Genomic DNA, 14,623 nt, shown 5'->3' on the forward strand with positions numbered 1-14,623 from the left:
TATTATGTGCTTTGTATTTTTGCCTCCTCCAACAGTGCTACTTATGTGCTACTTTTACCTGTTATAAAGCTAGAATTTATACCATTACGTTTTGTAACCCTTGTCTTTTGCATTTTTTCTCTCCTCAGGAGCAGCAGCAGCAGAAGCAGCTGGCGAGGGAGCCGTATGGCTTGAACTTATCTGCTTTGCCCAAGGATGACGACCTTCTCATATATTACAGGTTTGACTTGCATCTTGCAACTGATCATTCTATTCCAAAATGTGCCCTACATTTACATTTTCGGCATTTAGCAGACGCTCTTATCCAGAGCAACTTACAGTTGGTAAGGTAATGCTTCCATAGTGAACATTACCTTACTCTAGTTTAAGTACAGCAGTCCAAGAACACAAATCTGCTGAAACCCTGTTAGAACCAAAGTTCTAGTAAGTACAAGTCAGCTTAAATGCTTAGTTAAGAGGTGATGAAGGTTTTTAATCATTTTTTAAAGACAGCGAGAGACTTAGAAGTTCGGACAGACAAGGGAAGCTTGTTCCACCACTTGGGTGCAAGTACAGAGAAGAGCCTTGATGCTTGTCTTCCTTGAGTCCTGGATGGAGGATCAAGTCGAGCGAGACTAGTGGCTCGGACGTTGCGTGGTACAGAGCGGGGTTTGATTAGGCCTCGAAGGTAGCTTGGGGCTGGTCCATTTTTGGCTTTGTAGGCAAGAATCAGTGTTTTCAACTGAATGCGGGCAGCTACAGGAAGCCAGTGAAGAGAACGCAGCACTTGGGTGATGTGGCGGTGTTTAGGTTGGTTAAAAACCAGACGGGCAGCTGCATTTTGAATGAGCTGCAAAGGTTTGATAGTGGACAGGGGAGCACCTGCCTGGAGGGTGTTGCAGTAGTCCAATCGTGAGATTACAAATGACTGGACAAGAATCTGAGTGGCTTCCACGGACAGAAATGGCCGAATCTTCCAGATGTTGTAGAGGAGGAACATGCACGATCTTGTCATGTTGGCTACATGAGAAGAGAAGGTCAGCTGGTTATCCAGGACGACACCAAGGCTCCTTACATTATCAGATGGTCCGATCTGGGAGTCATCAAGAGAGATGACTAGGTCCTGGGTTGGAGATTGATCTCCAGGAATAAATAACAGCTCTGTCTTTCTGGGATTTAGTATTAGATGATGAGCCGACATCCATTGTGAGATATCTCCCAGACTTGTGTGTCTGAAGGAGGAAATGACAGAATGAGCTGAGTATCATCTGCATAGGAGTGGTAAGCGAGGCCGTGGGAGGCTATGACCTTACCCGGAAAGGGGGTGTAGAAAGCCAAACCAAGCTCGAACAGTCTGCCCTCCTGAGAAGAAGGCTGTCTAACTTCTTGAATAGCTTAAAATGCTGCCTACTGAGATGCCTTACTCTGAGCGATAATCTGACAGAATGACGAGGGAGCATCCAATGCTTCCTCAGCGGTGAAGGCAATCCCAGCATTCAGTGCGGCACAACTTTTCTCACAAAAATTACAAATATGGCAGACGAATCCAGAGCAACTAATGAGTTCTTTTTAAATGTAAATAAATTCTCATTGATTTTTAATCAGAGAGAGGGAGATGTTACTTGGAACGGAGGGAGATGTTAGCTGAAATGCTAGCCGGTTGTGTCGCCTCATCCCATTGGTTTAAATAGCTGAGGGCTAACTAAACTGTGTTGGCTTGGTAAGCTAAAACTGCGGAGACATAATCACTGTCTAAGTAGTGCGTCTAAATATTCTACCTTATAAGAATCCTCTCTACTTAGGCAGCTGCCTAGGTATGAAGTTGGCAGCAAGGCAGCTCACTAGCTTTTTAGACAGGCTCATGGAGTTGGCTTCCCTTTGTAGCTAAAATAGCATCCACATGATCTCCAGAGCTTTCTCCAGTGCCCTTTGTCTCGTGTCGCTAGTAGCAGACTAGCACCTGATAATGCAGTTTACATTGTGATGTTGCCGATCCGGCTTATTCTTGGTCGTTCCACAAGTCCTGGCAATAACAGGGCATGTGGGTAGCATGCGATTTAATGTGTTTCCGTAGCTCATTTTTTGTTCTGGCCATCTTGTAGGCTTGCTCAGTGGTGATCATCTTCCCCTATGAGATGTTTAACAGTTTTTAATGCACCTGTCTTCCCATCTTTCTTTGTCTTTCCTACATATGTGTCCAGGTTTCCCCTTCTGACACGTGGGCAGCAGCCTTATGCATCTTGTCACCTACACTTTGATGATTGCAATGCGGATCAGCACTGTGTACGGAGAGACACACCCTGACAGCACTCTTTTCCCGTCTCTGTGCCGGCTCCATCAATCAGCCAGCAGAGGTCGTAATTGCATTAGTTATGAGAGAGTCCCTGTCTGGCTTTTTAATATCCCACCCCTGTCTGAACAACAGGCCAATCATTGTTGATGTGGTTGCTCAGCCCAGTCGGCAGGCAGACCTGAGACTCGATACGATGTATTCGAGATCCCAGCTCTGGTTCCAGTGTGTGTTTTTACCTCTGCCATTCAGATTCTTATCCAATCACTTGTAATCTCACGGCTGGACTACTGCAACTCCCTGCTTGCAGGTGCTTCAATGTCCACTATTGTGGAGTTTTCTGTGTGGAGTTTGCATGTTCTCCCCGTGTCTGCGTGGGTTTACTCCAAGTGCTCCGGTTTCCTCCCACAGTCCAAAGACATGCAAGTGAGGTGAATTGGAGATACAAAATTGTCCATGACTTAACCTATAACCTTGTGAACTGATGAACCTTGTGTAATGAGTAACTACCGTTCCTGTCATGAATGTAACCAAAGTGTAAAACATGACGTTAAAATCCTAATAAACAAAGAAACAATGTCCATTATTAAACCCCTGAAACCAACCCGTGTCAAAACTCAGCTGCCCACCTTGTTTTCAACCAACCCAAATGCTGCCACATCACCCCACTGCTGCCTGCATTCAGTTTAAAATAATGATGTTCATCTACAAAGCCAAAAAATGGACCAGCCCCAAGCTACCTTAGAGAACTCATTACACCCCGCTCTGTACCACGCAACCTCCGATCTACTAGTCTTGCTCGTCTTGCCTTTTCACCCAGAAGCTCTTCTCTGTACTAGCACCCAAGTGGTGGAACAAACTTCCCCTGTCCGATCATACATCCGAGTCTAAAGCTAAGAACTAACATGCAGTTACTAATCTCACACCAATCAGCCATAACATTAAAACCACCTCCTTGTTTCTTCACACATTGTCTATTCTATTAGCTCCACTTACCACATAGGAGCACTTTGTAGTTCTACAATTACTGACTGTAGGCCATCTGTTTCTCTGCATGCTTTGTTAGCCCCCTTTTATGCTGTTCTTCAATGGTCAGGAGCAGGTATTATTTAGGTGGTGGATCATTCTCAGCACTGCAGTGACACTAACATGGTGGTGGTGTGTTAGTGTGTGTTGTGCTGGTATGAGTGGATAAAACACAGCAGCGCTGCTGGACTGAAAATAGTCCACCAAGCAAAAATATCCAGCCAACAGTGCACGGTGTGCAGCGTTTTGTGACCACTGATGAAGGTCTAGAAGATGACCAACTCAAACAGCAGCAATAGATGAGCGATCATCTCTGACTTTACATCTACAAGGTGGACCAATTAGGTAGGAGTGTCTAATAGAGTGGACAGTAAGTGGACACAGTATTTAAAAACTCCAGCAGCGCTGCTGTCTGATCCACTCATACCAGCACAACACACACTAACACACCACCACCATGTCAGTGTCACTGCAGTGCTGAGAATGATCCACCACCTAAATAATACCTGCTCTGTGGTGGTCCTGTGGGGGTCCTGACCATTGAAGAACAGGGTGAAAGGTGGCTAAAAAAGCATGTAAAGAAACAGATGGACTACAGTCAGTAATTGTAGAGCTACAAAGCGCTTGTATATGGTAAGTGAAGCCGATAAAATGGACAGTGAGTGTAGAAACAAGGAGGTCATAATGTTAGGTCTGATCGATGTATATTTTAAACACATTTGATTGATTATTGCTGCAGTTTGGCTTTTATTTATTTATATTTTCAGCATTTAGCAGACGCTCTAATCTAGAGCCTAAACATTTTCCTACTCTAGTTCAAGTAAACAACAGTCCAAGTATACAAATCTGCTGAAACCCTGTTAGGTCTTTAATCGTCTTTTGTAAATTGTGAGACTCAGATGTATAAACAGACAGGGGAAGTTTGTTCCACCACTTGGGTGCTAGTACAGAGAAGAGCCTTGATGCTCGTCTTCAAGTTCTGGGTGAAGAGTCAAGACAAACGAAACTAGTGGCTCGGAGGTTGCGTGGTACAGAGCAGGGTGTAATTTGTTCTCTAAGGTAGCTTGGGGCTGGTCCATTTTTGGCTTTGTAGATGAACATCATTATTTTAAACTGAATGCGGGCAGCAGTGCGGTGATGTGGCAGCGTTTGGGTTGGTTAAAAACAAGGTGGGCAGCTGAGTTTTGACACAGGGAATACCATTTCCATGAAAGGGTTTACATGGTCTGCAACAGTGTTTAGGTAGGTGGTACGTGTCAACGTGCCCATTGTTGGTGCTTTCGGCGGTGCACAGGGGTCAGCATGACTGGTCTGCGGCTATGCATCCCCATACACAACAAACTGTGATGCCCTGTGTATTCTGACACCTTTATATCAGAACCAGCATTAACTTCTTCAGCAGTTTGAGCTACAGTAGCTCGTCTGTTAGATCGGACCACACGGTGAGTCAGCCTTCGCTCCCCAGTGCATCAGTGAGCCTTGGTGGTTTACCAGTGTTCCTTCCTTGGACCACTTTTGATAGATACTGACCACTGCAGACCAGGAACACCCCACAAGAGCTGCAGTTTTGGAGATGCTCTGACCCAGTCAAATCCTCACGCTTGCCCATTTTTCCTGCTTCTAACACATCAACTTTCACTTGCTGCCTAATATATGCCACCCACTAACAGGTGCCGTGATGAAGAGATAATCAGTCCGTGGTCATAATGTTATACCTTGTTGGTGTATTTTAAAAAATGCTACATCTCTCCTACTTGCTGTATGGTAATATTTTGTAATTCTATGTGTACAGATTTGCTCATCTTGGCCAAAACCAGCACAAAGTGGAGAGGAGTGACCAGCTAATGGACCAGAAAAAATTCCTGGAAAATTTCATCAACCTGTGAGTTTTGCACATACGCATTTCAACACATTAATACAAATTGTATACTTGAGCAGTGTGACCAGGTACACTGTTGAGTCACATTATTATGACCACTTTCCACTTTCGACGGCTACAGCACGTACCTCATGAAGGAAGTCACGTTTCATGGGTATATAAGGTGTGGAAGGCTCTCTCAACCAGTCTGGGTATGAAGCCATCCATGCAGATCACATACACCCATACATGCTGATTGTCTTCCCTGGGGCGGATGGGATCTTCCAGCAAGACAATGCGACATGTCACATGGCTAGAAATGTCTGACATTGGTTGGAAGAGCATGACCGAGACTTCCAAGTACTACCCTGGCCTCCCTAATTGACAGACTTGAACCCAACTGAGCATCTGTGGGACTACCTAGATTGTCATGTTCGCTCTATGGATCCTCCCCCATGCACCCTCTAGCAGCTGTAGGATGCACTGCAGTCAGCATGGCTCCAGATACCAGTGACAACCTACCAGGACCTTATTGAGTCACTCCCAGCCTGTCTAGCTGCTGTTGCGCATCATAAATTACACTATTCTACTACCACTGGGATCCAGGGTTTGAATCTGCAGCTGGACTATCACCCGGTCTGGTGTCTATATACAGCTACACTATATTGCCAAATGTATTCGCTCGTCTGCCTTCACACGCATATGAACTTGAGTGACGTCCCATTCTTAATCCATAGGGTTTAATATGATGTCGGCCCACCCTTTGCAGCTATAACAGCTTCAACTCTTCTGGGAAGGCTTTCCACAAGGTGTGTTTATGGGGATTTTTAACCATTCTTCCAGAAGCGCATTTGTGAGGTCGGACACTGATGTTGGATGAGAAGACCTGGCTCGCAGTCTCCGCTCTAATTCATCCCAAAGGTGTTCTATCAGGTTGAAGTCAGTCAAGTTCTTCCACACCAAACTCGCTCATCCATGTCTTTATGGACCTTGTTTTTTGCACTGGTGCGCAGTCATGTTGGAACAGGAAGGGGCCATCCCCAAACTGTTCCCACAAAGTTGGGAGCATGAAATTGTACAAAATCTCTTGGTATGCTGAAGCATTAAGAGTTCCTTCCACTGGAACTAAGGGGCCGAGCCCAACTCCTGAAAAACAACCCCACACCATAATCCCCCCTCCACCAAACTTTACACTTGGCACAATGCAGTCAGACAAGTACCGTTCTCCTGGCAACCACCAAACCCAGACTCGTCCATCGGATCGCCAGACGGAGATGCGTGATTCGTCACTCCAAAGAACACGTCTCCACTGCTCCAGAGTCCAGTGGCGGCGTGCTTTACACCACTGCATCCGACGCTTTGCATTGCGCTTGGTGATGTAAGGCTTGGATGCAACTGCTCGGCCATGGAAACCCATTTCATGAAGCTCTCTACACACTGTTCTTGAGCTGATCTGAAGGCCACATGAAGTTTGGAGGTCTGTAGCGATTGACTCTGCAGAAAGTTGGTGACCTCTGCGCACCATGCGCCTCAGCATCCGCTGACCCCGCTCTGTCATTTTACGTGGACTACCACTTGGTGGCTGACTTGCTGTTGTTCCCAATCGCTTCCACTTTGTTATAATACCACTGACAGTCGACTGTGGAATATTTTGTAGCGAGGAAATTTCATGACTGGACTTGTTGCACAGGTGGCATCCTATAACGGTACCACGCTGGAATTCACTGAGCTCCTGAGAGCGACCCATTCTTTCACTAATGTTTGTAGAAGCAGTCTGCATGCCTAGGTGCTTGGTTTTATACACCTGTGGCCATGGAAGTGATCGGAAGACCTGAATTCAACGATTTGGATGAGTGAGTGAATACTTTTGGCAATATAGTGTATGATTGGCTGTGTCTGAGGAGGGAAGGTGGTCGAAGCTTGCAATGGATTGACGCCCTGATTGGGGTGTGTTTGTGCATTTTGTCCAGTTATTTCAGTGAAGTCACAAGTGGTTGTGTATCAAACATACTCCACTCCATCAAACGTATTAATTATGTATCAGTGTAGGCACCCAGATGGCATTTCGATAGCAGTCTAATATGCTTGAGTTCAAATTGTAGTAGTGCTGACATATTTGGCTAAAAGAGTAATTGTGGCTGCAACAGTGATCCTGCTGTCTGGTTGCTGTGGTGACAAGAGTAGTTGAGGAACACATTGGGCAGAGTGTGATCCTCCATGATCCTCCATTCTCCATCCTCCAAAGGATAATTCAAGGTTGACCAAAGAGTGCACATGTCAGAGGAGACTGGTGCTAGCTAATCTTTGACCCTGATCAGCCAGACTGGGGGTGGTGCAAGCAGCCAGGGAATTGTAACAGGGAATTAGAAATGAAGGTGGTCCTAAACCCCAAGACTTCATCTTCATGTAAACATTCTTATTTAGGTGTTCTCGTCCATAGGCTGCATTTTAACCTTTTAGCTTTATTTAAGCTCATTTCCTACGCCAAGTGCGTCCATTGAGTGCCCAACCAGGCTGGCAGCACCACTACTATTTGAACCCTTATTTGGTTTTTCAAGACCCCTTGGGTCGGCCGCGAGCCAAAAAATAGGTGCCAGAAAAAAATAATAATAATTAAATGAGCAAATTTTAACAGGCACATAAAAATGAACTTGTGCACAAACGCCCCCTTATGGAGGCTTTACATTACATCGTGTAAACCACAGTGGGATCAGATCGCCACCAATAAATTTCATTAATTAAATATATTTAGTTTTGTTTTTGCTTGGGGCGGCACGGTGGCTAAGTGGGTAGCACTGTCGCCTCACAGCAAGAAGGTCCTGGGTTCGATCCCCAGGTGAGGCGGTCCGGGTCCTTTCTGTGTGGAGTTTGTGTGTTCTCCCCGTGTCCGTGTGGGTGTCCTCCGGGTGCTCCGGTTTCCTCCCACAGTCCAAAGACATGCAAGTGAGGTGAACTGGAGACACTAAATTGTCCATGACTGTGTTCGATATAACCTTGTGAATTGATGAACCTTGTGTAATGAGTAACTACCGTTCCTGTCATGAATGTAACCAAAGTGTAAAACATGTCGTTAAAACCCTAATAAACAAACAATTGTGTTTTGTTTAGATGCATTGTTTGTGTTGCCTGGGTCACAAAAGACCTGATCTAGTGCCTACATTGATACTCTTTCCAAACCAGAAATGTTTGGCTCCAATCCTGGGGTTCTGGAGTCTGGGCATTACATGTTGGCTTTGACGCCTAGGACTAGAACTGCCCATACCCACTATTATATGGTTTCAGATTCATTATGCTTTAATATTTTTCTCTTTGTGTGTGTTTTTAATTCTCATCTTTCAAATGATATACAAGTAGTTCTCATCATTACAGTTCTGACCCATAATAGCAATTCATGTTGTGTTGATTTTCCCTGAAACGATATAGAGCAGTAGGTAATGCTATAAAAAGCCTCTTCATTCGGTCCACTCTGCTTCCAGCATGATCAACTTGTGTAACTGATCGAGCTGTTCATTTACTAGCTGTGCCTCTATAATGTGATGTAACAGAAAAAAATAACACCTATGGAAAACAACTGATGACCCAGTTCGGAGAACACTAGATGTGCATGTTTTAAATTTGAGAGTGTTATTTACGTATACATGTATGGCTAAATATATTGAAACTGGACCACTGTCCATTTTATCAGCTCCACTTACCATATAGAAGCACTTTGTAGTTCTACAATTACTGACTGTAGTCCATCTGTTTCTCTGCATGCTTTGTTAGCCCCCTTTAATGCTGTTCTTCAATGGTCAGGACCCCCACAGGACCACTACAGAATAGGTATTATTTAGGTGGTGGATGATTCTCAGCACTGCAGTGACATTGCTATGGTGTGTTAGTGTGTGTTGCAGTGCTGATGGAGTTTTTAAACACCTCACTGTCACTGCTGGACTGAGAATAGTCCACCAAACAAAAATTTCCAGCCAACAGCGCCCCGTGGGCAGCGTCCTGTGTGATGAGCGATCGTCTCTGACTTTACATCTACAAGGTGGACCAACCAGGTAGGAGTGTCTAATAGAGTGGACAGTGGGTGGACACGGTATTTAAAAACTCCAGCAGCGCTGCTGTGTCTGATCCACTCATACCAGCACAACACACACTAACACACCACCACCATGTCAGTGTCACTGCAGTGCTGAGAATAATCCACCACCTAAATAATACCTGCTCTGTAGTGGTCCTGTGGGGGTCCTGACCATTGAAGAACAGGGTAAAAGCAGGCAAAAATGTATGTAGAGAAACAGATGGACTACAGTCAGTAATTGTAGAGCTACAAAGTGCTTCTATATGGTAAGTGGAGCTGATAAAATGGAGTGAGTGTAGAAACAAGGAGGTGGTTTTAATGTTATGGTTGATTCGTGTGCATTTATGGCTAAATATATTAAAACCTGACCAAGATGCAACTACTGATGCAAGTAGGACACCTATGACAGATTTTGGCTTTTGTGTCTTTCACTGATAACAGTCTGGATGGTTCTTTTTGTCCCTGACATAGAGAACCTGATGCCAGAGTTTCCCCAAAACAAGCTGAAACCTAGACTTATCTGACCACAGCATGTCTCTACTGTCTTTCAGTCCATCTGAGATGAGCTCAGGCCCAGAGATCTTGAAGGCGTGTCAGCATAGAATTAATATATGATTTTCTTTTTGCATAATATAGTTATGTTTGGCAAGCCAAAACATTAAAAGTCATTTCTTAGTCTTCCACTGTTGGAGACTCTGATTGCATCTGAGGAGGGTATATTTGCCTGACACACGCCCCCTCCGACGCGTGTGCAGTCCACCAACTCCTTTATATTCGTCCATACATCTGTGGATTTGTGTGTGAGGCCAGGGTCACACACTGACCCCCATGTTCATCCACTTCTGTAAAGGCATGTCAGGCTACTAACCAATATCCACAGCTTCGAAGACCCTGTCCTATTTTTTTTTAGTTCGGTCTTTTCTCACCCAGAAGACTCACATACTTTTGACTATAAGGTGTATTGAGTAAACAGTACTTCTCCAGCTCTGTCCAGTGACTCATCTCTAGATTGATCGAATATGCATCCGAATAGACTGATCCCTATATTCTAATCAAACACTCAATCCCACTCATCCATTCTGAGACAGATTTTTGTATTCATTCCACTCCTACTCACAGATTCCACTGCTGAGATGCCGATGATAGCGGCTTCCAATCTTTAAGACACGTTTTATTAATAGGGTCGTTATGGATTGGTATTTTTACTGTATAATAATCTCGTCAAAATACTTCATGCTTCATGTTTTGAAAATAATGAAATGCTGTAGAAAAGTTTAGTTGTTTACACCTGATGTGCTAATTTGCTTTGAGCCCTTGACATAATTGTTATATAAAAATAACTACTATTGAATAAACCACTAATAATGTAGTAGTGTGAAAGCCTAGGTCTGGCCAGTAGCCACATATGGATGTGAAGCCTGGACACTGAAGAAAGAAAAATAGATGGATTCAGATTTTTGAGAAGAACCACTGAGCGAGCTCACATAATGGCCAGAACAGAAAAGGAGCTACTGAATTAACTGAACTAACACATTAACTGCCGCAAGTTAGGTAGCTTTAAGCATGTGACAGGGCTTGTGGAAGGACTCAGGATAGCATTATCAGGGACTAGTCTGCTACAGGTGACACAATATAGAGGCCTTCCCCAAACTGTGCTGTGCTTGTCAAATGTTTGTGAAAGTGAACACTTTTTCAATAGGTGACAGGTCTAAACATATTAGCAAAATGTATGTTTATTATTTAAAATATCATAATTATGTTATTATTATTATTATTATTATTATTATTTACATATAAAATATTCAGCAAAATGTATGTTTATTATTATTAGTTTATTCTTATTATCATTATATTATAATTATTATAAAATATTAAACTTCTCAGCAAATTCTCAGCAAATGTTTAATATTATTAATGTATTATTATTATTATCATCATTATTATTTTCATTACTATTATTATTATTATTTACATATAAAACATTCAGCAAAATGTATGTTTATGAGTATTAATTTATTTTTATTATTATTATGTTATAATTATTTATATACAAAGTATTAAAATTGTCAGCAAAATGTATGTTTAATTTTTTTTATGTATTGTTATTATTATTATTATTTACATATAAAATATTTAGCAAAATGTATCTTTATATTATTATTTGTGTATGTAATATTATTAATTTATTATTATTATAATGAATACTATTATTATTATTACTATTATTATTATAACTATTATTATAATTACTATTATTATTACTATTATATTATTACTACTACTATTATTGTTATTATTATTAATGTTATTACATATAAAATATTAAGCAAAATGTATGTTTAATATTAATTTGTTATTCTTAATATTATTACTATTATTTATTCTCATTTTTTTATTATTATTACTATTATTTACATTAAAAATATTCAGCAAAATGTATGTTTTTTAATATTAAATTATTAATATTATTATTATTATCATATAAAATATTCAGCAAAATGTATGTTTATTATTATTGGATGGAAAAGGGTCCTCCAGAACAGTGCTGAACTTGTCATACTTTACTTTGTCAAACGTTTGGAAAGTTCACTTGCTTAAAATTCTAGGTTCTTTGTTGTTTTATATTATGTGCAACACATTTTCAATAGGGGACAGATCTAAATTACAGGCAGGCCAGTCTAGCACCTGCACTTTTACTACACAGCCACAAAGTGCTTATTGACAAGCTACTACAAGTTACTCCCAAAATGCATAGCTACACCTCAGCATTATTAGTACCTTCACAGATGCATAATTTACCCTAGCATTAGCACTATGATCAAACACTTAAACACTAAGATCAAACCCTTGATGTAGTTCTTTCTTTCAATTTGTCACGTGTCGGTTTTTAAGGATTTTCCTAGCATACCCCAACCTCCTGGTGTATTATACCCAATTATAACAAGCCTCTTTAACAGCCCTACTGAACATTAGCGTGTTGCTTACGCCTTTTCTTTGTCATCCTCACTCCTCCGCATCACTTCATCCATCTGAGCTGCTAAAATTCAGTTTAAGCAGCAGATGACTGTACGGGTAGCAAAGACCCCGTGTTCCTGACATGACACTCTCACAGAGGATCCAGAGACACACAGGAACCATTATAAGCAAACAGAAGAGAATCAGCCTTTAGATTAAAACAAGAATCCTAAGTGGTTTTACACTGTTAAAAGTTTTTTTTTTTTGTCTGAAGGTTTTCAGTTGTCATGTGCAAGAAATATATTTATTATTATTATTATTTTATTATTTACATATACAATTTAAATATTCAGCAAAATGTACATTTATTATTATTAATTCATTATTTTTATTATTATTATTATTATTATTATTTACATTTAAAATATTAAACAATTCAGTAAAATGTATGTTTATTATTATTATATTATTAGAATTACTATTATTATTATTATTATTTACATATAAAATTAAAATATTCAGCACAATGTATGTTTATTATTATTATATTATTAGAATTATTTTTATTATTATTACTAGTATTATTATTGACATTTAAAATAATAAAATATTTAGTGAAATGTATTTTTATTGTTATTATTATTATTATTATTTACATATACAATTTAAATATTCAGCAAAATGTATGTTTATTATTATTATATTATTAGAATTATTATTATTATTACTATTATTATTATTTAAATTTAAAATAATAAAATATTTTGTAAAATGTATTTTTATTATTGTTAATCGATTGTTATTATTTCTGATATTATTATTATTATTATTTACACATTAAATATTAAAGTATTCATCAAAAGTGTTTATTATTATTGTTGTTATTGTTATTATTTTTGTTGTTATTGTTATTATTATTGTTGTTGTTATTGTTATTATTTTTATTATTATTAGTAGTAGTAGTAGTAGTAGTAGTATTAGTAGAAGTGTTGTCCAGTTAATTCTGATACCTTGTGACCATATGGATAGTGTTTCTCCAGAACGTCTTCTATTTGGGTCTTCAGGCTTCTTTATGGCTCATTCATTGTCCCTCTAATTATGCTGTTGCTGACTGTCCTCTTCATCTTTTACCTTCAACTCTTTTAAGCAGCCTCCAATCTTCTTAAGACCTGGCCTATAAATTCTGTTCCAGTTTCTTCCAACACACCAGACTTATACTCAAGACTCAAATATACATCAGACTTCCTATGTGGAACTTGCTTGGTGTACAGTGGCACCATCATTCTGTAACAGGAAATACCTTTCCCAAATTGTTGGCAACATTGGAAGCATATAATTGGTTATATAGATCTAAAACACCTAAACTAAATTAAGGATGTCCACATACTTTTGGTCTATCTAATAGTGTCCTAATTGTAGTTTGTATTGCTTTAAATTAATTTCTTTGAATTCTTTTTTCAATCTTTCTGTTTCAGAGTTCCAGTGTCGTCGTTCGACAGCGACAGTATTTACGAAGTGTCGGCTCCGCGGGTCGACCTGGAGAGCCAGAACATTTTTGATGCCCACATCCAGGCGGGCAAGGGTCTGATCAAACCCCACTGCAGAGAAGACCTGCTCATATACCGCGAATATATCAAAAACAGATACATGTGACACGTGTCGTGTTTTACTGTTTGAAGGCCTTTTTGATGTACAGTGTTTTCTGATTGGTCCTCTGAGTGTTGCTGCGTTGTACACCTGAATGCGCTTCCACGTGTATCTGTATATAGAAGATCTTGATAGAAATAGTTTTCTTTTGACCTTCATCATAGAACTGACTCGTGACTCGTGACGTTTTTTTTTTAATCCTACAAGTGGCTTGTTTAGTTTGTCTGAACTTTTGAAGCGCAACAGATCATAAGTGTGAATGTTGAAGATTAGCCTGAATATGTTCTACTACTTCAATAAAAATATAAATGCCCGAGAATCTATTGATGCCTGTTCTGATCACATAATAAAGAAGAAGCAGGAGCATAATTCAGACTTCTTTTTCCTAAACATTGTAGCATATATTCCATACTCATGTTTTGTTTTATTGTTTTGTGACTGTGTTAGCTTAGCTTGCTAACAGAGATTTGGAAAAGTGAGACAGATGGCCAGCAAACTCCCAATGTATTGTCCCAACTAATCTACAACCTGGTTTGGTTCCCCAAAGTGATTTACCCAGGTGGCGCACCAGCGCTGGAATTCTGAACTCCCCGAATTTGGATCTCAACTCTGCTAGGGACAGTGGTAGACTAGTGGGTAGAGCTTTGGGCTATCAACCGGAAGATTGGCGGTTCAAATCCAGGCTCTTGAGCAAGGCCCTTAACCCTGTCTGCTCCAGGGGCGCCATACGATGGCTGACCCTGCGCTCTGACCCCAGCTGGGTGGAAAAAGACCAGACTAAAAAGGGGGTGGGATCTTCAAC

The 14,623-nt window shown here is 40.5% G+C and overlaps 1 protein-coding gene across 1 annotated transcript in view; it reads left to right on the top strand.

Annotated features, from left to right (window-relative positions):
• The window catches only part of fig4a (FIG4 phosphoinositide 5-phosphatase a), a 116,428-nt gene extending 102,288 nt beyond the window's left edge, over positions 1-14,140 (top strand). The window contains exons 22-24 of the mRNA XM_063001933.1: positions 129-220; positions 5,088-5,177; positions 13,650-14,140. Coding sequence (XP_062858003.1) covers positions 129-220; positions 5,088-5,177; positions 13,650-13,827 — 360 coding nt within the window. The 3' untranslated portion in view covers positions 13,828-14,140. The remainder of the gene's footprint in view (positions 1-128; positions 221-5,087; positions 5,178-13,649) is intronic.
• Positions 14,141-14,623: the final 483 nt, after the last annotated feature.

Source organism: Trichomycterus rosablanca, chromosome 9 (genome assembly GCF_030014385.1).
Source record: "Trichomycterus rosablanca isolate fTriRos1 chromosome 9, fTriRos1.hap1, whole genome shotgun sequence".
NCBI classification, from domain to species: Eukaryota; Metazoa; Chordata; class Actinopteri; order Siluriformes; family Trichomycteridae; genus Trichomycterus; species Trichomycterus rosablanca.